This window comes from Varanus komodoensis, unplaced genomic scaffold (genome assembly GCF_004798865.1).
Source record: "Varanus komodoensis strain SLA01 unplaced genomic scaffold, ASM479886v1 scaffold44_3, whole genome shotgun sequence".
Classification (NCBI taxonomy): Eukaryota; Metazoa; Chordata; class Lepidosauria; order Squamata; family Varanidae; genus Varanus; species Varanus komodoensis.
Window position 1 is genome coordinate 6,989,120 of NW_025336010.1, and position 24,315 is coordinate 7,013,434.

A 24,315-nucleotide genomic window follows, 5' to 3' on the forward strand; every position below is an offset into this window, starting at 1 on the left:
GAAGTCTGGGGAAAGAATGCTTTGGTCCCATCCATTGGTTGAGTTTCAAGAGTGTGATTCAAGCAAGAGGACCAACAAGGGAAGATCAGCCTGGCTGAGATGTTCTTAAATTTCTACATATAGCTCATAGCCTTGCAGAACAGATCTTCCTTGCCTTTTCAGTTTGGAAGCCTGAAGGTAGTCTCTGTATCTTATTTATTTGTCTGGGAGATAATTGTCTGGGAAGTGAGAGAAAACTGCAATAAAGCACAAATAGTGAACTCTTCCTTGTTTCTACAAGGACACAAGCCAGTTGTGTTCTCTCCTTCCCTACCCACCTGCCTTCATCCAGCTTGGCAGCCTCTCCGCTCCCCTGTAGCCTTCCCACACTGAAGACAGCTCACATTAGGGAAAGGATTAAGCCATGGGTAATAAAGAAAAGAGAATAATACAGTGGATGTAGCATAGATAAGACATTTATTTACACAGATTCTAAAGTACAAACATAGTACATTTTATATTACATTACAAAGATGAATATTAAAATAATGCAGCACAATACAACAATAATTACCTAACGGTATTAGTAACAAAACTTGGAAGATGTTTGTCATTGCTCTTGCATAAGTAGTAATAGTCTACTGTGCCAGACACACACAATTGGACAGAACTGTCCTTTTACTGCTCTTCAAAGGAATATGCTATCTAGGCTACATATGCTGAGTAAAGTATTGCATTTTTGTAATTATCCTGAAAACATTGAGGTTAATATAAAATTATATATGTCTGAAAAGGCTGTTAATAAAACTTGAGAACACATGTACATGGATTATATAAAATACTGGAAAAAATGGCCCATTAGTCCATTAGGTGTTTAGTTTAAAATGTAGCATAATACTGAAATTAAAATAATCTAGGAAAAATGAAAAAAAAATTGCACAGTATTCATTGCAACTGCTCTGCTCCACATGTATGAGTTGCTATCACCTGCAGCATTAATAGAATAAATGGGAGTTGTAGTGGTCTCAAATAAACAAAATGGACTGAATAACCAGGAATGACATGTCCTTTGTTGCCTTTTCTTGGACTTGTATAATGATAAGGTGTGCATGCAAAAGAGAGCATTAACTTGTGGACAATGCACATCTCTCTCCCTCATGGAAGATTTAGAAGTAGCTAAGGAGAAAGGGAGTTACTTGCATTTCCTCTGTGGCTGCTTTGGGTGAAATCTTTGAAGACCCCCTGTGGAGGAAGGAAGGGAATGTGAAGCAGAATGTATTTGTCTCTGCATCCTCCTGAGCATGAGTGAGGAACCTCTTTCAGAAAATGCTGGAGAAGGTCCTGGGGGCCATGTTGTGGGTGGCAAAGCAGCAGGACCAAAATTACACTATTGATTGTAATAAAATACCAGTCCATTATTATTATTATTATTATTATTATTATTATTATTATTATTATTGCAGCTTCAAGTTCTTACTGCTTATAAATAAGCTGTAGGAGAGACATCTCAGCTTTCTAGAATGGGGGGAACTACCCAAAAGCCAGGATATCACCAAAGGATTAGTGGCCTGGAGAAAAAAGGTGGGGCTGTGATCATGTGAAGGCCACTGGCCTCCCCGCCCTGAGGTTCCCCACCCCTGCTTGGGATGGAAAGGGGACAGAGGAGCCTGAATTGGTGGAGCAGGGAAGAGACAGTAAAATAAAACATGCCTGAAGGGGAAGGAGGTGGAGATGTGTGTGTGCATTGTGCCAAAAGCAGGTGTTCGGAGGGAGGGATTGCCTGTATACATGGGAAAAAGATGTACATACATTTTCATCTGTGAATGAAAAAAAAGGTATGTGGCATGAATGTGATATAGCATGTGAAGAAAGAGTAAGGCAGCCCTAATGTGCACATTTCACACCAATGTGTATAAGGTAGCACCACTCCTGTTTTTTGGTTGGAAAACCTTTTTTGTCAGGGGGGCACTTAGGAATGGTGAGGTGAGGTGGCACAATCCTGAACTCTTTCCCTGCCTGCCATTTTCCCACTGCCAGTTGCTCAACCAAAAGTAGCTTTTCAAGACCGCCCCTGCCCCTCGTTGGGCTTTCATGACCTTGGTGTGTTTGTAAGGTGTAGATGGATCCTAGCTGCTGAACAAGTCTAAAAGGAAGGTGTGTTGGGTGTCTGCATTTGCAAAGAGAGAAAAAAAGACGGATGTGGAGCTCTGTGCTTTACAGGTGAAGTGGAAAGACAATGCCAGTTTTGGCCGTTTGCCCAATTAACAATGTCCTGCTCGGCAAACTTCTCAGGCTACACTCTGGCACACAGACAGGCCTGTTAAGCTGTTTGGAGGCTGGTACATTTTTGAACAAATGCATCTTTGAGGTGACCGTTTGCTGTGTGTCTGTATGTAGAAAAGTGTCTGTGCAAAGGTAAGCAGATGTGCTTTCAGGAGTCTTGTAAAAGAGAACTTTCGCTTCTTTCACGCTCAAGTTCACTAAATCAAACTCCAAACAGGTTGGGGAGCCTCTAATGGCTAATACTCTTAAGGCCTTGAAATAGGTACTCTCTCACACACAGGGCAGCTGCTGCAGCTGCTACTTTAGGAAGATCCGCAACTATTCACATCCAAGGGAGTAACCCAACAGCAAAGAAATGCCCTCTTTAAGTCCAGTTTGCTCACATGTGACAGAATCCTTGTCCTCCTGCAGGGAATTTTCCTGCCCTTTTCAACTGACAGTTGCCATTCGTTTCCCCCTCCCAGATAATGGATACTTGTAGTTTTGCTATTCCACAATAGGCTTGGTATAACGTTGTTAAACCCTAAGCCCCACAGGATTCTTGGCTTACATCCCTAAGAGAAAAAGAACACCCAGTATTCACAGCATCACACATCCATCTTCATTGACTCTTGTTGGGGTTGACCTAGCACAATGAAGAGATACAGTACCCTTCCAGGAAAGGCATACATACTCATTTTTTGGACCCCGCCCTCCCCCCAAAATGGTTCACTTTGTTCAGGGTCTTTCTGGCCTCAGTAAGGATACTGCTTTTGTTTTTTGCCGGAGAAACAGGCCAGCCAGGTACAAATCAGCATGGCTGCAGCAGCTCCGCCTCCAGTGCAGTAGTAAGCCCAGCCAATTTCACAGGTGCCTGCAGGTAAACAAAGTAACACACACAAGGACAATATCATCAGAGATGATCTTCCTTTACCATGTTTTTTCCCCTAATGGGAAGTACCCTTGTTTTTATAAATTGTCTTCTCCTAATTTAGGTTTAGAGCATTGCCACAAATTTCAAGGTAACCTAGTACAGTACCTGAGTCAGAGTGTGAGAATTAGCCTGCTTTGGAAAGGGCAGAAGGGTTTTCAGGATGAGGAGCAGATACAAAAGCCAGCGCTTGATCTAGTAAGGAACTGGCAGGAGAAACGAGCTGTCTCCAGCGTTCCTGCTGTGTCCTGACATTGGGACCTTAGGACAGCCATTATATTGCATGTTTAGTCAGAAAAGGCTGAATGCTAGGAAATGCAGCTTTTTTTTGTCTAAATATGCATAGGACTGCACCTTTAATCTCTACCACACACAGGTGTTTTGCCTCAAAGTACATGGGCCTTAGTTTAAGGCACCTCTTCAGAAGGTCTGGACAAATTATTTGGAATAGTTCTTTTGAGGGTGTTCAATTTCCATTTCCTTATTTAGGTTGCACTTGCATCTTTTCATTCAATATGGACCTGGGAACAAGCTTCAGCCTTGCAGAAGGAGCATGTGTTACCTGCCTGAGTGGGTGTGGAGGACATGCTTTTCTTCCATTTCTGGTTAGCATCCCCACAAGTGACCAAATGGTAATCAACTTCCTAACATGATTAAAATGTGCCATTTAAAGAGCTACAAACACTCATGCTGTAAAGGGTTTAAATGAAACTGGTGCAGCAGACCAAAGGCACAAAAGGCTATATAGAAATCTAGGTCTTTGGGAAAGCTTTATGCAGGCATAATGGTCTGGGTGCGTGCTCCATCTCCACTGCAAAAATGTTTCCAGAATCTTAGAATTCTGCAGAACTGTGGAAGATCCATGTGCTTGTAGCTGAAGGTCACCCGCCACTGATGGCCACTTACCCAGTTCAAATTGATTGGAGAGGTTACCACAGGTCTGCCTGACTTCTTCACTGTCCCAGCCCAGTGGATACAGAGCACAGCCAGAACCAATTAACAAGCCTGCAGACATATGTTAAGAAAAGGAGGGAAAGCAAGAACATGTCTTCAGATAATTGCCTTTGATTCTCGTAAGATAAGCCAAAAATAAGCACCCTTGCCTTAGTCCCATTGATCTTCCTGAATTCTGCCTGTTCACTGAAGTCCCTGCAAAGCTACTCCTGAGAATTGGGGGGAATTTCAGAACAGCTGGGAGTATAGAGGCTGTGATAGTTCTGGAAGACTGACAAAACTCAGGTGTTCAACCTGCATGAGCAGAAGCATTTTCTTCCATGAGGCAAAGCCACCAGTGAATTCACCACATAGTTCACACAGCCTAGAGTATGGGTTGTCTTTAAATCTGAACCCTGCACTGTGGTTTAACTATGGGTTGTTAACCATGAATAACCCTAGAAAATAACTTATGGATATTAGCTGCATCTCCAAGAGATAACTTGATGTATTGATGAAATAACTATTTTAAAGGGGATCTGATATAGTCTGGATGATACTGTTCATGTTTTCAGATAATCTAGAAACAGGCAACTAGCAAGATAAATTCTGAGATAAATGGTTGCACGATTGCAGTCTAAAGGCATTAAAACCTAAAGTCCGAAAACCTCCAGGATTCCTCAACAAGCTGGGTGTGGTAGGACTGTTTTCTGTCTTAAATATGCATAGGCTGGTGCCCTAAAATATGAAGGCTGCAATCCTACACACTCAGTGGGGGCAAGCACTGAATAAAGATGCAAGGGATGGCACTATAATTTTTGAATGGTTTATAGATATTGGAAGAAGACTGGAAATAATTTTCTGTTTGTTGGTTATGACAAGGCACCTGGTTACACAATACTCAAAGTAGTAGTATGTTCCACTAATGAAAATGGTGTGAGGTAGCGAGTGCAGTTCCTATTAAAGTCCTACTGAGTTTCATGGAACAAACTTCTTCCCGGTGACCATGGATAGAGTGTGGCCAAAAGAAAATACTGTATTTAAGCTTCAAGGTTACACAGAAATCTTTTTCAGACTGACAACAGGGGAAAGAAAATTGTGATTCTGATAGGTAATAGTAGCAAGTCTCTTATCCTTCCATTAGATTTAGAAAACTTTTCCTTTTTTATATAATGTAGAATCATTGTGGCTTCAAATGTTTGATTACCCTGAAATGGTAATTCCTGATCTCTCATTAGCTTTATAGTATGTTTAAAACAGCAGCTTTCCTTTTATTTATTTAAAACATTTCTGTTTTAAATAAATAAATTTAAAATGTACATGGCACTTAATGGAGTTAAATGGGAAGCACAGACCCCAGCTCACAGGAAGCTTACAATCTAAGTGTCCATTCCTCTTTTTGGACCCAGATCCTGGCCAGATGGACCATGCCAGTGACATCAGTAAAAAGAGGTTAACTGACCCCCTCTCCAATATCCCCTTTAGATCAGGCTTGTAGAACCTCAGGCCTAGGGGCCAAACACTGCCCTCTCCCCACCCCTCAAAAAGAGATGCCCCTTTCCTCCAACTAATATTGTTGTGATTTTTTTTTAGCTTGCATGCATTTTTCCCCATTCTGAAAGGCTGAAAAACTTCTCCAAAGGCTTAGTTAGCAGTAGGGCTTTAAGTGAAAAGAAGCTATTTCCACTAGTTGGGCCCTTTTGTCTTCAGCCCTGTCCACCAAAGGAAAGTGGCCCTGGAGACCATATCCGAGATGGAATTCGGCCTTTGGGCTAAGATATTCTGCAGCCTTGCTTCAGATGACAGCATGCAACTTCCAGCTTCTCAAAACAGGAAAGAAGACAGATCAGACTTAAAGCAAAATAGCAACTCTGGCTGGAAGTCACAAGCTGGCCTTTGATGCCAAAGAAGCATGGCTTTGATTAGAATGGCAAAGCTGTCAGTATATTAGAGATTTTATCCTAGACCACCACTGCCTCATATGGTGCCAAAACACTGGATTAGATTTTTTTTTAATGTTACACAAGTCTTCAGCAGTATCTTATTTGACATTAGCTCTGATGTAAACCACATTGCACAAACACAGGTAACTTCTCGTGCGAGGGCAATAGCATTTGCTGTGCAAGAGGAGTCCTCAGAAAACCTGTGGTGCTAACATAATACTATTGGTGTTGTGCTAGAGGTTGCTTACACTAGTGCAAGGTAATTTATGTCACCACTCACATTGCATAAACACTGCCCTTGCAAATAAGTCCCCAAAAACCACCACCCTTTTGACTAGTTCACCTAAATACAAGCAGGTAGGTTCTCTCCCGACCCTGTGGGCAGGCTTGCCTTCTAGGCTTTCAGAACAGTTCTGTCCTGGGACAAATCTGAAGAATGAGGGTTGCATACATACACGACAGCAGGATTCCTGTCTCTCTGCCTGCAAAATTGGGAATGATCTGTTTAGCAGACCACCCTTCCTTGTCAGTGCAATTATTTACAAGCTGCTAGATATTTCCTCACAAAAGGCTCACAAATTACTCTGCAACAGAATGGAAAATATGACTCACGTTTTGCTGGGAATCAAAAAATATATACAACACAAGGTTCCCCGGAGGAGGTTATAAAATGCTTTGCAGGGAAAGGTTGTTGGGATTCATTTTTTTCATTGCAAGAACTATGGAGGTACCCACTTAGAATCAGTGAGCAAAAACTGGACATGCACAAGCTGCAAGAAAACAAATAGACTTGCTTGCAGTGGGGCTTGCTTCTAAATTAGTGTGCCCAGAGCTTCAGCCTTGGATAGAAGGGTCTGTATTTGTATATTGCATTTGTTAGAACTGAAAAAGCACAATGCCAGGTCTTTATTGAGAAGCCAAGGAATTCAGGCAGTTCAGATGGGTTTCCAAGGCTGAAGCGGAACATGGGGATAAACCATTAGTATAACCTACTTCTATTTAGAAACTGATGACAAATTCTTGTAGGAAATGATTGTTCATGGGGACTGAGCTTTCAAAATCTGGCAGTCCTAATCTGGTCCACCCAGTCTTAGGTTTCCAAACCAAATATGCAAGACAGCTGCTCTTTTTCTTAAATATGAAATGAAATGATGAAGTTTCTTGCTTAAACCAGCGCTGCCATTTTGGCACTCAGCAGCCAAAGCCTGACTGATCAGCAGTCACAAGTCATCTGAGCATTACCCCCACCCATCCCCACCATGACCTGCTCATTTGTGACATCCTCCTTCATTGCTTTTGCTGAACACTGTTTTTATTTCTGCATGCAGGCTTGTGAAACAGCACTGTTTTTATTAGGCAAATTGCCCAAAGTCTCATGAAAAATTTAGCTACCTCTAGATGGGAAAGCATCTCCTGCTATATTGATACAACACACTATATTTTTGGCAGGAATCCATTGCCTAGGGAGAAGAGTGACCTAGCTATTATCTGATCTGCTGCTTTGATGCAGCTGTAGCTATCAGATCATAACTCTTTATTATTGAAACAATTATTTTTGAACAGCAGGGGCCCAAGAAGGCAGGAATTAATTTAGTAATATACATTCATGAATTGTGAAGAACACAGTCAACTCTGATTGAGGATAACGGCTGTGCCAGTAATTGCAGGATTTTTTTTTTTTTTTTGAGGTCCCACTGGCACCAAAGCTACCATTAAATTGAACTGCACTCCCTGCAAAATGAGCATTAGGACTCTGTAAAGACCGTTGCTTGTTGGCTATTGAAGTGGTGATTAAAGATTTGGCAAACACTAATAATGACTTTCCAAGTGACCCTTGTTCATAAAGACATCTTATAAAAAAGTATTCACGGCAGAGCATTCAAGTCGCCCAATTCATAATAAAGGTTGCATTTAATACCCTACTCTTCTCATATTATATGCAAAGCAGCCAATACAGAGAGAAAAAGTGCAAAAAGCCAACCCTAAATAGTTCCAATTGATGATGCAGTAAAGCATGTGAAAGACAAGTTTTTTTCTGCTTCATTACAAAAGGTAGGGAATGGAAGGTTTTAACCCTGAGTCTCAGCATAGCCAATGGTCAGGGATGATGGGAGATGCAGTCCGACAACATCTGGGGAACCACAGTTGGAAAAGATTGAGAATAGAAAAGAATGCAAAATCTTGACGCACTGGCATTTCTGGAATTCTGTAAGAGTATGACTGCTAAAAAGATGACTGCTTCATACAGTAAAATGGGCTACCCCAAGCTGGTGCCCTCCAACCCTTCCAGACTTCAGTTCCCATCAGCCCCAGCCAGCTTAGCCAATGCTCAGGAATGTTAGAATTATAGTTCAAAGTATCTGAAGAGCATCAGGGTGAAGTAGGCTGCTCTAGATAGAACCTGAAGCAGGTCCTCCTGGAAAAATTTACATTGGGGAAAGCTGCTTCTGGAGAAGGGCAATTTCTGAGTTTCCCATTGCAGATCAATAACCCCTTGATTCTGTGCCTGCAGGCTGAAGAGCAAGCCAGTGCAGTTGCTGCATAACAGGTCTTACTTGTTCCTGCCAGTCCTCTCTCATCAGGACATGGGCCACCGCATCTTGCGCTGGCTGAAGCTTCAGAAAAGCCCCAAGGGCAGCCTTATGAAGAGCTGATTGCAGGCATTCATCATGGGCAGCAGACAGATACAACCCAGTCATGTGCAACACAAACAGGAAGAATTCAATTTTCCTGCGCTTGAATGGTAGGTTTCCATGGAGAATACCTTTTCTAATTCATGTTCCATCCGCTCATTATTACCACTTTGCTTTAAAAATGGTACATGATTTGGGAAACGTGTGTTTCATTAAGAGTCAGTCTTAAAACAGCATAAGCCATCCTTCTTGTGCAACTGGGTTGCATTCACACAGTGTACTATGCACTTCAGGATGCTCCTCTCTCATACTGCATTCTTAACATCACAAGAATAAAGGTGAGTTAGGGCAAAAAAAGGGTGGGCATGCATGCCTGTATTTAATTTTAATAGATCCCAGGATGGGGCACACAACATGAGAAACAAAACAAACAAGGCCAATTAAAAAAATTCAATTACATGAAACAAACAAGAACTCGTTAACCAGAAGGCAAACAAAACACATCACTCGATTTTACTTAAGAAATACATTATATAACAGGCCTTCCATATCCATGGGCTCAACCACCATGTTTTCAGTTAACCATGGTTGACCTTAGCCCAAGAGAAGTCATAAAGTGCCAAAGGAACTCTTAAAGTGCTAAGAATGAATGAAATTGGGGAAAAGAAATGTATATAGTTTGTTGTTGTTGTTAGTCGCGAAGTTGTGTCCTATCCATCGCGACCCCATGGACAACATTCCTCCAGGCCTTCCTGCCCTCCACCATCTCCTGGAGTCCACTTAAGCTCATGCTGACTGCTTCAGTGACTCCATCTAGCCACCTCATTCTCTGCCATCCCCTTCTTTTGCCGTCAATTGTTCCCAGCATTAGGCTCTTCTCCAGGGAGTCCTTCCTTCTCATTATGTGGCCAAAGTATTTGAGTTTCATCTTCAGTATCTGGCCTTCTAAAGAGCAGTCAGGGTTGATCTCCTCTAGGTCTGATTGCCTTGCAGTCCAAGGGACTTGCAGGAGTCTTCTCCAGCACCACAATTCAAAGGCCTCAATTCTTTGGCGCTCAGCCTTCCTTATGAATCACAGCCATACATTGCAACTGGGAAAACCATAGCCTTGACTATACGCACTTTTGTCGGCAGGGTGATGTCTCTGCTTTTAGTTTAGTATATAGTTTATTTGAGTATATTTTGAGTATATAGTTTATTTGAGTTTTATTTTGCAGCTGGTCGCTTGCTGCACACAGGCACCTGCTTGCTTTTGTATAGCGTTTGCCATTATCTATGATTTCAGGCATCCACTGTGGGGCTTGGAACCAATCCATGCAGATACAGTGGTCCTGCTGTATATATTTAAAAACAAAACCTTGGACAAAAAGGAATAATTTAATTTGGCATCAAAAAGAAAGCAAGTTTGGCACCAACCATGTCTCCTTTCACAGGGCACTCTGAAGTCTGAGCACCACCACAGAGAAGGCCCTCTGCTTGGTAAATGCAAAGTCTATTGCTTGGTTCACAGATAACCATGAGCTGAGTAAGGTTGTCATCGAATCATGGGTTGTTGCTGAATTGTTGGTTGTCATTACTTGCAGAACTTGCATTATGGTTTGATTTTGAGTTGTTAACCATGAGCAACAGCCATGAGTTCACAATGTAAGAATAAATCATGGCTTTTGTCATGCCCTGCCTGGAGTATTCCTCTTCAGAGGAGGAGCTGGACCTCCCAGAAATCAAGAGCACCCCAGATCAGCCAATGTCAGAAGGTTCAGTGGGCTCTCAGGAGAAATGGCCACTGGCCATCCCTACAAGTGGCAGGGGACTCTGCCTTGGCTCCCAGACCCCCAAGAGGGTCATCACCTCAAGCAGCAGGCCAATAAGGCTTCCTCCAGAAGGCATGCTGATATACAAAGATTTATGGAGCAACTCCACAGGAATAAGAATCTTACCAGAAGGCTACAATAGACTATAGCTGGGCCCTGAGTGGGGCTCAGGAGAGTTTGACAAAAGAAGTCTCGAGTTTCTGCCTAGTCAGTAGTGAAACACTGCTGTTCTTTCAGCACCAGTGCCTTGTGCTGTGCTTTTTGGACCTTATCTTGAGCTTGAGCTCCATGCTACTGACCCTTCCACTCTTGATTGACTGTGCTGTACTGATTGCTTATCTATGCTTTGACTTTTGCCTGTTATCTTGACAACCCCAGCCTTAGCCTGAAATCTTGGTGCTTGACTGTTTGCCTACTTCATTGCCTTACCTTTTGGATTGCCCCACCATTTGGTCCTATGTTGAATGTCTGTTTCCAGCCCTCACTGCTCAATGAAGGCTTTGCTGCAAGGGCCTCCTGGGCTAAGCGGCTCAGCTCCCACTGACCCTGAATGGTCTGCGAACTAGTCTCAGCTACTTCCACTGATGCCTTCATGACGTAAGTGCCAATGTGCCTCCTGAACAATTTCACGGCTCACCTGCTAAGCTCCTGGCTTTCCTATCCAATGCACTCTGTTTCTAAGTGTCTGGAAGACTTTGAAGACTGGGTTCCAGTGGGGATCATGATAAGCCTACTCATGATCTACTCCACACCTCCTGAAGACCAGCATAATCCTGGCAGACTTCCTGGGGTTTGTAGAGCAACTGTATTCCACCTTTGAGGACACCCAGAAGTCTAAGATAACAGCCAAGCATGAATGCTGTGAATAGGGCATTTTGGAAGGCTTTCATTAATAAGGTCACCATAAGTCAGAGATGACTGGACAGGACATAACAACAACAAAAGTCTAAGACTGCTGTCAGATCCAGTAAGGGAAGGCCACTTACCTCCAGGAGGGTCCCACAATACAGGCAGCTCTGTTGATCACTATCTAGAAGTTTCACCTCCAAGAGCTTTCCTCTGTAAAGCTTTTACTGCCCAATGATCTTACAGCCCATCAAGACCAATTCAACTCACACAACTTTGCATTATATCAGAAAATAATATATTGCTATTAGGACAATTCATTCCCCTTCCCACTGAAGACTAGCTAAAATCCGAGCCTACCTTTTGGAAGCATTTCTATGACTCACCTGTTTGGATTAGTTTGTGGGATTCAGGATTAGGTCAGCAAAGGAAGAAGAAATGGTAAACACCAAATGAATGTTAAGGAATCTTATTCTCATTTGCTGGCTTTGTTTTTGCAAGGCTGGGGTTCACCTTGCAGGTTTGGGCAGGCAAGAAATAGAATAGTTTGAAAAAACAAAGCATACTCAGAAGGCACCAAGAGGCTATCTAGTCTTAACAACAGTTTATAATGCAGAACCTCAGCAAACAAACCACACTAGCACAGAGACAGTGCAGTGCAGATGGGTGTGGAACAACACACTGCAGTTCATCTAAGTCAGCAGAACAGACGCAACAGAAGAAAAAAAATATTCTTTGCTCACTGGGTATTGCAAACGGGGAAAATAATCCCTAAATATGGTGATCAGTCAGGCAGTGACCCCAAGCAAAATCCACCCAGTGCCTCCTAGCATGTGCTCTCTAGTTGTAGCTCTGGAGAAAGGGAGAGGGAAGAGAAAAGCCCATGTGGTCTGCATGGAAAAGGGAGAACCAGAGGGGGAAACTCGCAAGAGTTCTAGCATATGCATTAACAAGGATTTGCCATGTGATCTCAGAAGGAATGCTAGCCAGGGCATTCAACCACTGTGCCACACACTGTGCCTACAAAAAGCCCTTCCAGAGACAACAAGCCCGCTGCTTTCCTCTGGCTACGCAAACCTCTATCCAGAGGCTTGCTGCTTAGCAGTGCGCTCTGAGGCTGACAGGATTTCCCAGCACCACCGGGGCAGACTGCAGGCAGGCCACTTGCTGGCGGCTGGCTTGAGCGACAAGGGAGGGTGGGGAGGCAGGGATTATTCTGATCCTTGGCTATTCTTCTGCAAGGATGGAAATCCCTACTGTAGGTAGTTTGGCACAGTGATTGACAGCATGCAGGCACCGGAAACCCTGTTACAGAAAGTGATGTATCATGTACCATTTGCTAGTGCATTAAAACATTGCTAAATATTTCATAGCCTCCCACATTGCATAGGGAGCTCTGTGCACATGTACAGTATGCAGATTCTCCAGGCGATCAGCACCCCCTGTGGCTTTTTCTGCCCTGCCCTGCCCTCCTACTGTTCAGCTTTGCTGAAGGCATTCTGTATTTTTTGCTTTTAAGTCAGCTGGAGGCAGTGTGTACTCTGCAACACACGGAGGCCTGAGCCAACTTAAAAGCAAAAAAGGGTGTTGCCTCTTTTAGAGAAAGCCAAATACCTAGATTTCCTGATATTGTTATTCACTTTTTTAATGAATAAACTGCAAGGTATTATATTAGTTGGTGCCCTTATTGTTCCCATAAATTTATTGACAGACACTGAAGAGCTGTTTGTCTTGGCTCACAGGTTTTACTTCTAAGGATCCTACAGAAGGGGGCTACAATTTGAAGAACTGCACATAAATGAGGTTTTGAAAAGCCACCCTTTCAATCTCCTGCAATGCAAAACAAGGTCAATGTTTCCCCTCATAAATGGGAAACATTGGGCCAATTGGTATTTATCAACTTATATAAGCATTTAAAGATTATCCTTGTAGGTAATCAGTACAATAGTTTGCAACTAATATATCTGAAATAGTGACCCAAAACTTGCTTTAAGTCAAGAAGGGCTGGACTCGATGGCCTTCATGGCACCTTCCAATTCTACAATTCTATAAAATACATCAATCCACTGTGAAGGAAAGAGGACACAAAAGCTCACACATTCTGTGCTTCCATGTACTGTGGTAAAAATGTAGTGCAGATTTGGGTGTAATAACAACTCATGATTCAACAATAATCCATGATTTAATACTACCCATTCTGAACTTATACCCTAAATTGTTATAATGAACCAGGCCCAAAGCCTGCTTTGTGTTCAAAGCAGACATAGTTCCAGTAGGGTCTGTGTCTGACCTTAATCTGAACTGAGGCTGCAATGGCGAGGCAATAGTATCTTCACTTTGCACTGGAGCATGGAAACCTCAAACCTGACTAAGGTTTTCAGCTTGAGAATGAGTGCCCCTACACACACATGCACACACAAACATAGTTTGCCAGTTGGCAGCTGGATGGGCCTGATTTTTTCCATAAAAGCAGTAGATTTCTGAGAAACCTCAAATGTACCTGTGAACACATGATGAACCTAGAGAAACTTGACACCACTGAAACCACACCTGCAACTGGATTGCTTTGCCACTGGAGTCCAGTTATAAACCATTAAGAAGTATAAAAAGCTTACCAAACAACTTGCTGGACTGAGGCCTCTGGGTATGCATATGTTACTGGGTGTGTGAATGCTTCTTGCACTGTGCTTCTTGCACTGTGTTAATTTTTATACTGACACATGGATCTAGTTCAGATGCAGTGACAACACACGTTTTTATTTTTGTTTTAACCTGGGTTTTACGCATAGCTCCCAGCTCTGTATTGTCTCTTCCTCAAGAACTCCAAATTCCTGGACCACACTCACCCGGAGACAAAGCATCCCTGGACTGCTCAGCACCTCTTGCTTGCTCAGTCCTGCTTATTTGTAACAACTCTGGGTTCTAAAAGCCCACACACCAGGAAATGTCAAGAAGCTGAAAAGTCATTTGGCATGCAGTCTTATAATCAAAGCTTAAAGCACTCAGGTTAGATGATATGATTTACAAATAAATCAGGAAAACAGAATTTGAGGAGTCAAAAACATTTTTTCATACTGCTGTAGGCCATGCTGAAGAATAAATGAAGCAACATCTGAAATTGTTCACAGAAACTTCCATTACAATTATCTTACAAGACAAAAACTGAAGAACATAAGAGCACATTTTGCAAATGTGATAGATGAGTGGCAATACAACTTAAGAAGCAAGGACATAATCCAAACTGCAGAGCAAGAGCATTTGAAATAGATATTTCACTAGGTTTCTCTGATCTCATAGCTTAAGAAACTCTACTGGCACAATTTTGCTGTATGAAATTATGCAAGCTGAAGGTCTGTCTGGGAGCTGGTATCTTCCCTGTTGGGGAAAAAGTGACACCCCAAAATGTGTACTATTATGCACTGGATCAAATTTGCCACATTCTATATTCATGCTATTGTATAAAGGGTCCTTGCAGAGGTAATCTGACCACGATTCATGCTACACCACCAGTGGCAAAACTTACAAAGTCCTGCAGCATTATAAAAGTGTCATCCTGGAGTAGTGGCACTGAGGAGTAGGAAATAAACTCTTAAATGAAATGACAATGGATCCTTTTAGTATGATATGAGCTCTCATAGGATAAGGATTGCTTCACCAACTGCATGGAATGGAACGGAACAGTATGGAACAGAACGGAATAGAACAGGAAGGGGCCTATAAGGCCATCAAATCCAACCCCTGCTCCACTTTCACATGTGGTCACCCATCCAGCTGCAGGCCTGCACCTTTCCAGCTTAGCAAAAGTGGCTTAACATGCTAACTCAATGCAGACACAAAGTACTCTGGGTGTTGGGTGTTGAGGGACTAATACAGAAAGATACTCAGGCCTTACTGTGATACATTCATAGGGGTATTATAGTTACAATGCTATTTTCCCAACAAGCAGAGCCCTGAAATTGGATATACAAAGGTGTAACTTTATTATGAACCCTATCTCAGAAGATAGGCATTGCCTTCTTCCAAGTTAGACCACTGGTACATCTAGTCGTGATGCTGGGAAATTCCAGGGCTAATTTTGCCCCCAGTTACCTGCCGACAGCTGCCCTCTCCCCCTTTTTTTTTAAAGGTTTTAAAAATAGTTCAGCAAGGCATTCCAGGTGGCTACAGTACACCAAAAGGACTTAAATCTGTTTGCAAATAAATTATATTTACCCTTTGGGTGCTGCCTTGTCCCTTCGTGAAATATTTGGGGCTGCAGTGGAGGACACATGCTGCCAGTAGCCCATGTGTTGGCTCCTCCAACCTAGCTTGAAATTGTAACAGCCTTCCCCAGCCTAGTACCCTCGAGATATATCTAGCTATAGAATGGCATTCACATGAACCAGCTGGGGCACTTGTGGCTTCAGACAGACTTGCTGAGTCCTTGCCAGAATTGGCAGGCATCGAACCCAACACCTTTCATATGCAAAGCCCATGCCCTTCTCCGACACACCTCTTTGTTCTAGCATTGACAAACTGTTCTCCCTCTTCTTTTCTCCCCTATCATCCTTCCTGGATGTGCCTTGCCTTTTAATTTCTAAGCCCAAGATCAGGGGCTGGAACTTATTTTCATTTACATAGAGCACCCACCCATGACACCAAGGGTTGAATTCTAACTGCTGAGAGAAACTTTGAGACACATTTTTTGTGCAAAAAGCTGATTTTAAAAGATCTAATGAAATAGAAACATAAATAGCTCACAATAAAGGCATCTATCACTCCAGTACAGAGTAAGCAAAATCACACACAGAACAGAATGATGACTTGTGGGATTTCTGTTGCCCTTCATGCACATTAATGAGACTTGGGGGAATTTCCAGTACATGCATTGATGCTTCCAGAATGAAAACTGAATTTGCTACTTGTATATAAAGATGATCAGCGGTGGACTGACTCACTCATTCACGCATTCAGATGGTTACAGAACCTCCCAATGCACCAAATTCATGAATTTGGGTAACCAAATAGCCTAAAATGCATGGATGATCAAAGAAATATGGGGATTTGATCTTTTTGCACCTGGGAGGCAGAACCTGGGGCATGCTATATACCTCATACCGAAAGTCGGCATTTGAGCTGAGGTGAAGGTTGGGATGTGGAACTTCTGTGACCTCTTCAGACTTAGGAGTTTCAGGTGGGATAACATTTATTTTTCATCTTACCTTTCTATACTGCCCAACAGCTGAAGCTCTCTGCATGATCCACAAAGTTTAAAACTTTAAAATGCACACACAGCAAAACATAATGTAAAAGTACATCACACACACGATTGTACCATCGCCATCATATTCACATGCAAACACACACGCACACACAATTCACATTTGCAATGCCTCTTGAACCTCACTCACTCAGATGTATCTTTAAAGTATTAAGATATCTGAAGGTCCCCTTGTACTAGAGCTCTGAAAAGCCATTCAGAAGCCCATAAGGTGAGAATCATATTTGGAGAGCAGAAGGGCAGTTCACAATAAGGTGGGGAAGGAGTTGGGAATTATCTGGGGAAAGCGGCAGAATGGGAGGAACATTTGGAGTGAAGCAGGCACCATAGGTAACAAGAAACTGGGAAGGACTGGTTTATACAGAAGCAGGGAGAGAAGGAGAAGTCAGTCTAGAGAGGAATGGAAACTGGAATGGAGTGGAAAACAGGAATGGAAAAGTTCACTGGGGAATATAACAAAGGAAACCATATTTAATATTTTTTCAGTGCATGGTCTGGAAAGATGCAAATCATATTAATACAAAAAACAGGAGAAGTTGGTTGCTGCCTGATGCCTTCCAAACTTAGCAATGAAGCTGTCTCTGCAGGAAATTGCAATAATTTCCATTCTCTCTCAAGTCCCATCTTCCTCCTGGCTTCAGCTATCTTCAAGTTCATCTCTCTGGTCTCAGGGTCAATGCAGACAGCTAGTGAGGGCAATGAAAGCAATGCCCCACAAGGGGTTGGTTGCCATGGGAGCAAACCACTGCATCATTTTCCCTATGCAGGCAGCACACCGCCGCCACCACATGTGTGCAAGCCCTGAAAGTGGCAACACAGCCAAGCCACTCCTTGAGATGCTGGCTTTGCAAAATGGACCGTAGGAATGAGTGCCATTTTGTTTTCCCACTGGAAGAAAGCACCACCAGAGCACTTTTTCACAATGCACAAGGTTTTATCTGCATGTGTCTATCCATTCTGTGAATGCTGGTTCCCATGTACAATCAGTGAACAAGGTTCTTGCCTGTGAAACCTCATGGCAGAATATCTGTTTCTTTATAGTATTCCTAGGCTGCAAAAGCCCTCCCAAGGCAACTCTCCAAATAAATTCCAATACAATAAAATTCTATAACAATAAAGATGTTGTTAGTACTATAAGACTCTGGGTTTTTTTTTCTTTTTTTCTACAACTGAACAACACTGCTGCTCTCCTGGAAACTGGCTGGCAGTTCGGAAGTTATTAATAAGGATTAAGCTAAATCCAGACTAAATCAAAAAGCCCTGGCTTAAATACAAAAAAGGAGCTTAAAATGATGATTGTCGCAAAACTGTTCGAAGCATCCATTATATATGAACATCTGTGGAAATGAAAAGGAAGAAAAGAAACCTATTTTTCTATTCTAATTTCATTGTCTTTTCTTCTAGGTAGGTGTCAAACATCATTCCTCTTCTGTAGCTCTTCCATACAATGTTAAAAGAGACCTCCTTTCTTTCCCCTTCCCAGTGCCTCTCCCCCATGCATTTTAATGGTTTGAAGCTATATGCATGACACATGAGTTGAACTCCCAGATTTCTCCCAGATTTTTCCACATGGTTTTCCTCCACTAAGCTACTGTCTGGAGCTGGAAAATGAAGGGAGGGAGGGGCTTTGTTCACTACTCCCTGACCACCCTTTCCTAATGGATGGGGCGGGGGGGGAGGGGTCCAGCATCATCAGAAAGGTTGTTGACCTCAGAACAGTGCTTATTGATTAGTGCTTTTCATTCCTTGATGGCGTCTGCAGCCAATGCCACGATTGGAGGGGATGGTCTCCGTGTGGCTAGCAGAGTCCAAGTTGCTGCATTTGTTATCCTTCTAACATTGTTAGTGTACTGATGAGGGAGGCTAGGATACTGACTAGATTGCATAGGAGCACGGCTCACCTTGACAGTGGCTGGGTCTTTGAGTAGGGCTGCTTATCTACTTCCCTACAAGAAACAGGGTAATGTGGGAGAGTGGGGTGTCGCAAGGGCAGGCCCCCATAACCTAGCCAGAATATCTAAGGTACATCTCTTGAATTCAAATAGAAGGTACTTCTCAGCTTTTGAACTAAACAAGACTGCAGATTTGTCAATACCGGTGACACAAAACTGATTACAAAATAAAATATAGTGATAGGAATTTCTCAGCAGTACATAAAGAACTCAAGCCAATAGCATTCTTTGAATTTCGGTGCCTTAAGAGAGCTGTTCCTGGTTGCCCTCAGAACTGCTTAATTGGCACTATAAATTACACACATGCACCTCCTACAAATACATTAGGGCTCAGTGTGTTTTACACTCGTAAAACAGCTTGATTGCAGTACTAGGTGTAATAACAGTAAGACACTTGGTATGGCTTGAAAGACAAATATAATTATTAGGATATTTAATGAAAAAGTTGAAAATTGGTGCACCTGAACATGAAGGCAACCTAGAAAAAATAGTGTGCAAATGACACACTGACAATTTTGACATGATTAACACTCAGAATGTGAAGTTTGTTTCACAACTGAGGAGAAACCCATACCAAGAGCAGCTAATTTCACCGGAGAAACAGACACTGGGTTGTGCATGTGTGACTGACTTTTGTTTCCTGGAAAATTTTGAATCAGAAAGTTTTCCAAAGCCCCAAAGAGATCGAGCTCTGATCTGACATGTTTATTAGACTTAAGTGAGTAAGCACAGCTAAAATGTATGTGAATAAATATCTGAAAAATAGCCAAAAGGAATTGGACTAAACTATTTTTATTGGGAAAAAGTGCAATAAGTGTGTTCATTGTAGATTCAAAAAAGTCAAAGCTTTGCTTGGCCATTTTTATTGGAACACTTGTAAATTTTTTCAGACATGATGACTAAGAGCGTATACATCCCTTACAGCAGGGGTGGGTGACCTTTTTCTGTTGAGGGCCCCATTCCTTTATGGGTAATCTGTCAGGGGCTGCATGGAGATAATGAGCAATGCAGAAAGCACATGTGGGTGGGTAAACATTTTTCCCTTTCTCTTTCAGTTATCTCCTCATTCTCCCTCTCTCTCTCTGCTCAGGAGGCTGCTAGGGAAAGGCTGCTTCTGCCAGAGGTCCCACATGAAGATGGCAGACAGAGGGCTTTTGAAACTAAGTCAAGGCTTGTATGCCTTTCTTACATTAAAGTACTTTAAGAACAATAATGGATAGTATACAATGCTTACCTGCACATCAGGAGTGCTCACAGCTACCACAATGGAAAACTAACAGTTCCTAAAAAAACCGGAAACACGCCAACATGCTTGTTTCTAGAACAGGGCAGGTTGGTGGTGTTTCCATTCTGGAAATGAGCATTCCAGCTCATTTCTGGTGCTGCTTTAGGAAGCACTAGCTTTCGATTGTGGGCACAACAGAATGAACAAAGGCGCAGCCGCAGAATTCAACATTGCCCCACGACAGCACTGCAAATGAACACACTTATTTTAGCATGCCTGAAAGCCTGTGTGCACATATATATGCACATCCTAGAGATAGTAGGCTGGAAAAAAAAGTTAATAACAACCTTGAATTTAAATTTAACTATTATATTTATTCATATATCCCGCCTATTCCCAGAAATTGGGACTCTAAGCAGCTAGCATTGTATCCATTCCAGAACAACTGATTTTACATGTATCCTAACTTGATTAGTAACTAATTTTATCTATCAATGTATCTGTAAGGGGTAGGGGCAGAATTCAAGGAACTATAGTAGTGGAAAAACTATACCTCTCATGACACTGCTCTTTACACACTTGAATCAGCAGGGGCAGCTGTCTAGAACACATATCTATGTTTACAAGCACACTGTTTACAAGCCTGATTGATTCCTGATCTGGGGTCCAGGTTGCGGACCCAGGATCCTGCCTATTTTGCTTTAAGAAATGGAGAAAGCAGGAGACAGTGCAACCAACCAGCAAACCAACCCCCATGTCTCCTTCAATTTGGTAAGATCACAGTTTTACCTCCAATGCTTACTGCAAGACTACCTCATAAGAACAGAGGAGATGCAAGTTTTCACTGAATCCTGCAGAGGTTGGAATTAGAAGCTGTTGTGGGAAAAAAAGCACAAGAAAGCAGGGAGAGCTGCCAGAAAAATGGAAAAGCTAAAATTAAAACCATATGGTCAGAAACAGTAAAACTAGTAAGAGAGCCAAAAGGCTTAAAATCCAGACTTTTGTGTCACTTGGGGTAGGGGGAACCAAGTCACGCAGGATTACCTGGCAGAATATGATACGGGTTCCAATCTAAAATATATTTGCTAGTAGGTAAGACTTCAATCCTGCACACTTACTTGGGAGTAAATCCTAATGAATACACAGGCTTTGCTCCCTTGTAAACATTGATGGAACTGTGTGCATGTGGATTCCTTCCAAGTAAATATTAGAACTAGAGGGCTACTCAAATAGCCTTTTCCTGTATGTAATGGGGAGGGGGAACCTGCCAAGAGCTTTCAATTAGAACTCCAAAACAACTTCTTTTCCACCCTGGCCAGCAAACAAAAAGAAGACTGACTTCTGGCTGCCTCTTACTCATGCAAAAGTTCAGAAATTGAGACATATCAAGTAAGGTTTCATGGCTATTTTTCTCCACAAGCATTTCCCTAACACACTGTAATCAGCCTTCCTCAAGCTGGCACCCTCCAGATGTTTTGAAATACAAGTCCCAGAATTCCCAACCATCAGTCATGCTGGCTGACGCAGATGTGAGCTGAAGTCCAAAACACCTGCAGGGCACCCAGCTGGGAAAAACTGCTGGACCAAGCAGAAAATGTAACACAAGAAGGCATCTGATCCACAGAAATAATTCATCCTGTGTCATGAGCACAACGTAAGCCCTGTATCCACACTGGCAGGAGGCTGCTTCTAAGGTTGGAGTCTGCTGTTACTCACCGCCCAAGAACTGAAGGCCTCCAGCCACTCTCCCCACAGTCCTGGAGATCAGCTCAGATACGCAGCAGCCCATGAGTGCCGTGAGGGCCACCAGGAGAAGAAGACCACAGCCCAGCCCTGTCACCACTGTGCAGATCCGCCATTCCACGCTCGGGATGGCCTGGAATGATGCATAGCGTCCGCACTGCTCCACCATCACCGTGATCTGGCGGCTCTCGTCCAGCACTGGATAGGAACATCTCCGGAAAGTGCCAAAGGACACTGATTTCTCCAGCTGGGATCCCAGCAGCCAGTAAGGCATGAAGAAGCCCACACAGGAGACTCCGGCACAGAGGAAGGAAAAAAATGCCCATATCACTCCGGTACTCGTGAGGCTGGATGCCATCTTCCCAGTCACCACTACCAATCACAGCAAAAAGGAGTGTGGGGTACAATTCTTAGTGAGCTGTGTGGGTTAGGAGGAGGATTGTGAGTAATCCAAAGGTCTTTAGTCCCAATAATTTGGCAGTCCAACAAAACCTTCCAAAACAGCCATCACTGTTGATTCTTGAAGCACTGGGAGTAAAGTTCCTGGCGTAGGAGAGAGTTTTCTCACTGATCCTTCCTCCCCAGTAGAAGCTGTAGTAGTCAGAATAAGGAGTTGGGAGACAGGAAAAAGCAGAAAAAATAATTAGTACACAATGCCAGCTTGTTCCTTCCATAAACAGGTGGGAAAGCAGTCAAAGGAAACTTGGAATGGGGGTGGAATTTTCCAGTTTGGAGACCAGAGAAGAAGCTAAGAGAAAGGAAAGCAAAGATTAGATAGGACTACCAGATCTAACTCTTGATGCTACTCAGCACTGGAGACAGGAATGGGAACAAAATGCTTCTCCACCTGCTCCACAACTGTTCATTCATCCACCTTGGGCTGCCAACTGACTAGCAAAGTGGTTTGTCATGCTCTTGCACCTTCAATAATCACCTGAAGTGCAAAATTAGCAGAAGCTTTTTGCAGCATGGCATTAAAGTTCAACCCCTGATCCTATTTACGTGTCTAGTGGCTGTTCCAGGCAGAGTCACAGAGGCCAGCTGAAGAACTGGCAACTTACATCTGTCCCTCCCTACAGCTGTGGGCCAAAATTAGTGTTGCATTGCATGGAAACAAACCACGAATTGCACAGAAAGCACATACTGTATGACAGAGGATATAACCAGCATCAGTAGACAATAGGCAGGTACAGTGAGGAAGGTAGGGGGTAAATCAGGTTTTTGCCCTGCTCTGCAGCTCCTTGTTAGCAGGAAAACAGATCGACCTTTTGTGATCCTAGCATGAGATCAGGAAAAAAGGAAACTGTCTTTGCCTTTCTTCTCAAACTTAGGGAGAACAAACCAGATTCCAGCAGAGAACAAACGTGATATTGACTATTGTTTGAAGCTGTGGGAAAGCGCAGGGGAGGGGGAGAATGGGTCTGATGGCATTTGGCAATGCCGTGTGAAGAAAACTTCCATGCTGGAAGCCCGGCCCCTTCCCCAGAAGCGGAGCACTAAGGACCCCATCGTTACGCACCCCCAGATCCACAGCTGCTAAATGCAAGGCGCTTTTCACATTTATTTATTTTTGCACTGCCTGCCTCGGCGACGGTATCATTCCAAAGAGGCTGTTATGGACACGGCGAACAAAACCCTAAGAGAGCAAGGAGAGCGGGGGACGGAGGGCGCGAGCGGGCGCGGAGCAAGCGAAGCCCTGGGCAAAGTCTCTCGCGCGCTGTCAGGCGAGGCGGGGTGGGGCGGCGGGCGCCCGGCGGCGGCGGTCACGGCCTTTCCGCGGACAGCCAACAGGGTGCCACCCTGCCTAGCCGGACTTGCCGGGAAGTTTGATGTCGCACCGTCCCTCGCGCTCTTCCCGTCGCAAGGAGCGGATCCAGAGCGGGGAAGGGGAGGACGGCGGCGTGGAAGGAGAGGGACCGGAGCGCAACCTTCCCCGCTCGGAAACGGGGCAGGCACGGCGGCCCCTCCCCGCCTCGCACAGCGGAGCCCGCCCGCCCGCCGCCTTTGCCTGGGCCGGGCGGCGGGGCTTATTGGCAGCCACGGCAAGCCGTCGACAGTCGGGACCGGGTTCCGCCCCCGCGAGCCCCGCCGCGCCGCTACGAACCTGCCGTGCCCGCTGCGGCGCGAGCGTGCATGCAAGCTGCCGGCGCGGCCTTTCTCCCGCTGCTGCTGGGCACGCGGCGAAGCAGAGGCTCGGCCCGGGGACTGCGCGCCGGCTCCCCTCCCGGCCCTGGCGCCTGCCGCGCTCGCCTCGGAGGGGGAGGGGCCCGGCAGGTCCCAAAATCCCAGCGCAGGGAGCTCCGCCCCCTGCCGTCCGGAGAGAAGGGGGAGTCTCGCGCGCAGCCTTGTAAGGCGAGGAAGGCTGGCGTGGAGGAGAAGCGCTCTGGAGGGCGGGCGAGCGGGGAGGACCGCGCGGAGGGCTGGCCGCCCCGGGTGAGTCGCGGGCTTCGTGCAGGCAGTACCTCGCTCTGCTGAGAAGGGTCTGAAGGCTGGTCGGCCCTGCAGGCTGGGAGAACGGCGTCCCCGCTTGTAAATGCGCGTCGCTCGGCCAACATAATGAGGAGCATCGTGAAGAGCTGCAATAGGAGCGGAAGCTTTGATTTCAAACCCTTCTAGGCCGCCTTTCGGGGCAAGAGACCTTCCAAGGCGCAGCGCGATGCATCTTGAGACAGAAAAGATTCCACTACTCCCGGCTCCCCACAACCATCATGGGCAGTGTATGGTGTAATACTTATTTTCCCGTAAAAAGCTAGTCTTATACAATAAAGCCCCATACACTCAATGTTCACAGTGTTAT

The 24,315-nt window shown here is 44.2% G+C and overlaps 1 protein-coding gene across 2 annotated transcripts; it reads right to left on the reverse strand.

Annotated features, from left to right (window-relative positions):
* Positions 1–437: 437 nt before the first annotated feature.
* On the reverse strand, positions 438–24,052 carry LHFPL6 (LHFPL tetraspan subfamily member 6). 2 transcript variants are annotated; one of them, XM_044444319.1, is made up of 4 exons: positions 23,981–24,052; positions 21,492–22,109; positions 4,079–4,177; positions 438–3,115 (listed from the first exon to the last, which is right to left on the reverse strand). In XM_044444319.1, the coding sequence occupies exons 2-4, from the start codon at positions 21,874–21,876 to the stop codon at positions 2,997–2,999; spliced, it is 603 nt and encodes a 200-aa protein (XP_044300254.1). In that variant the 5' UTR covers positions 21,877–22,109; positions 23,981–24,052; the 3' UTR covers positions 438–2,996. The 2 variants fall into 2 exon arrangements, with proteins under 2 accessions (XP_044300254.1, XP_044300255.1); XM_044444320.1 differs by lacking the exon at positions 23,981–24,052 and adding an exon at positions 23,623–23,698.
* Positions 24,053–24,315: the final 263 nt, after the last annotated feature.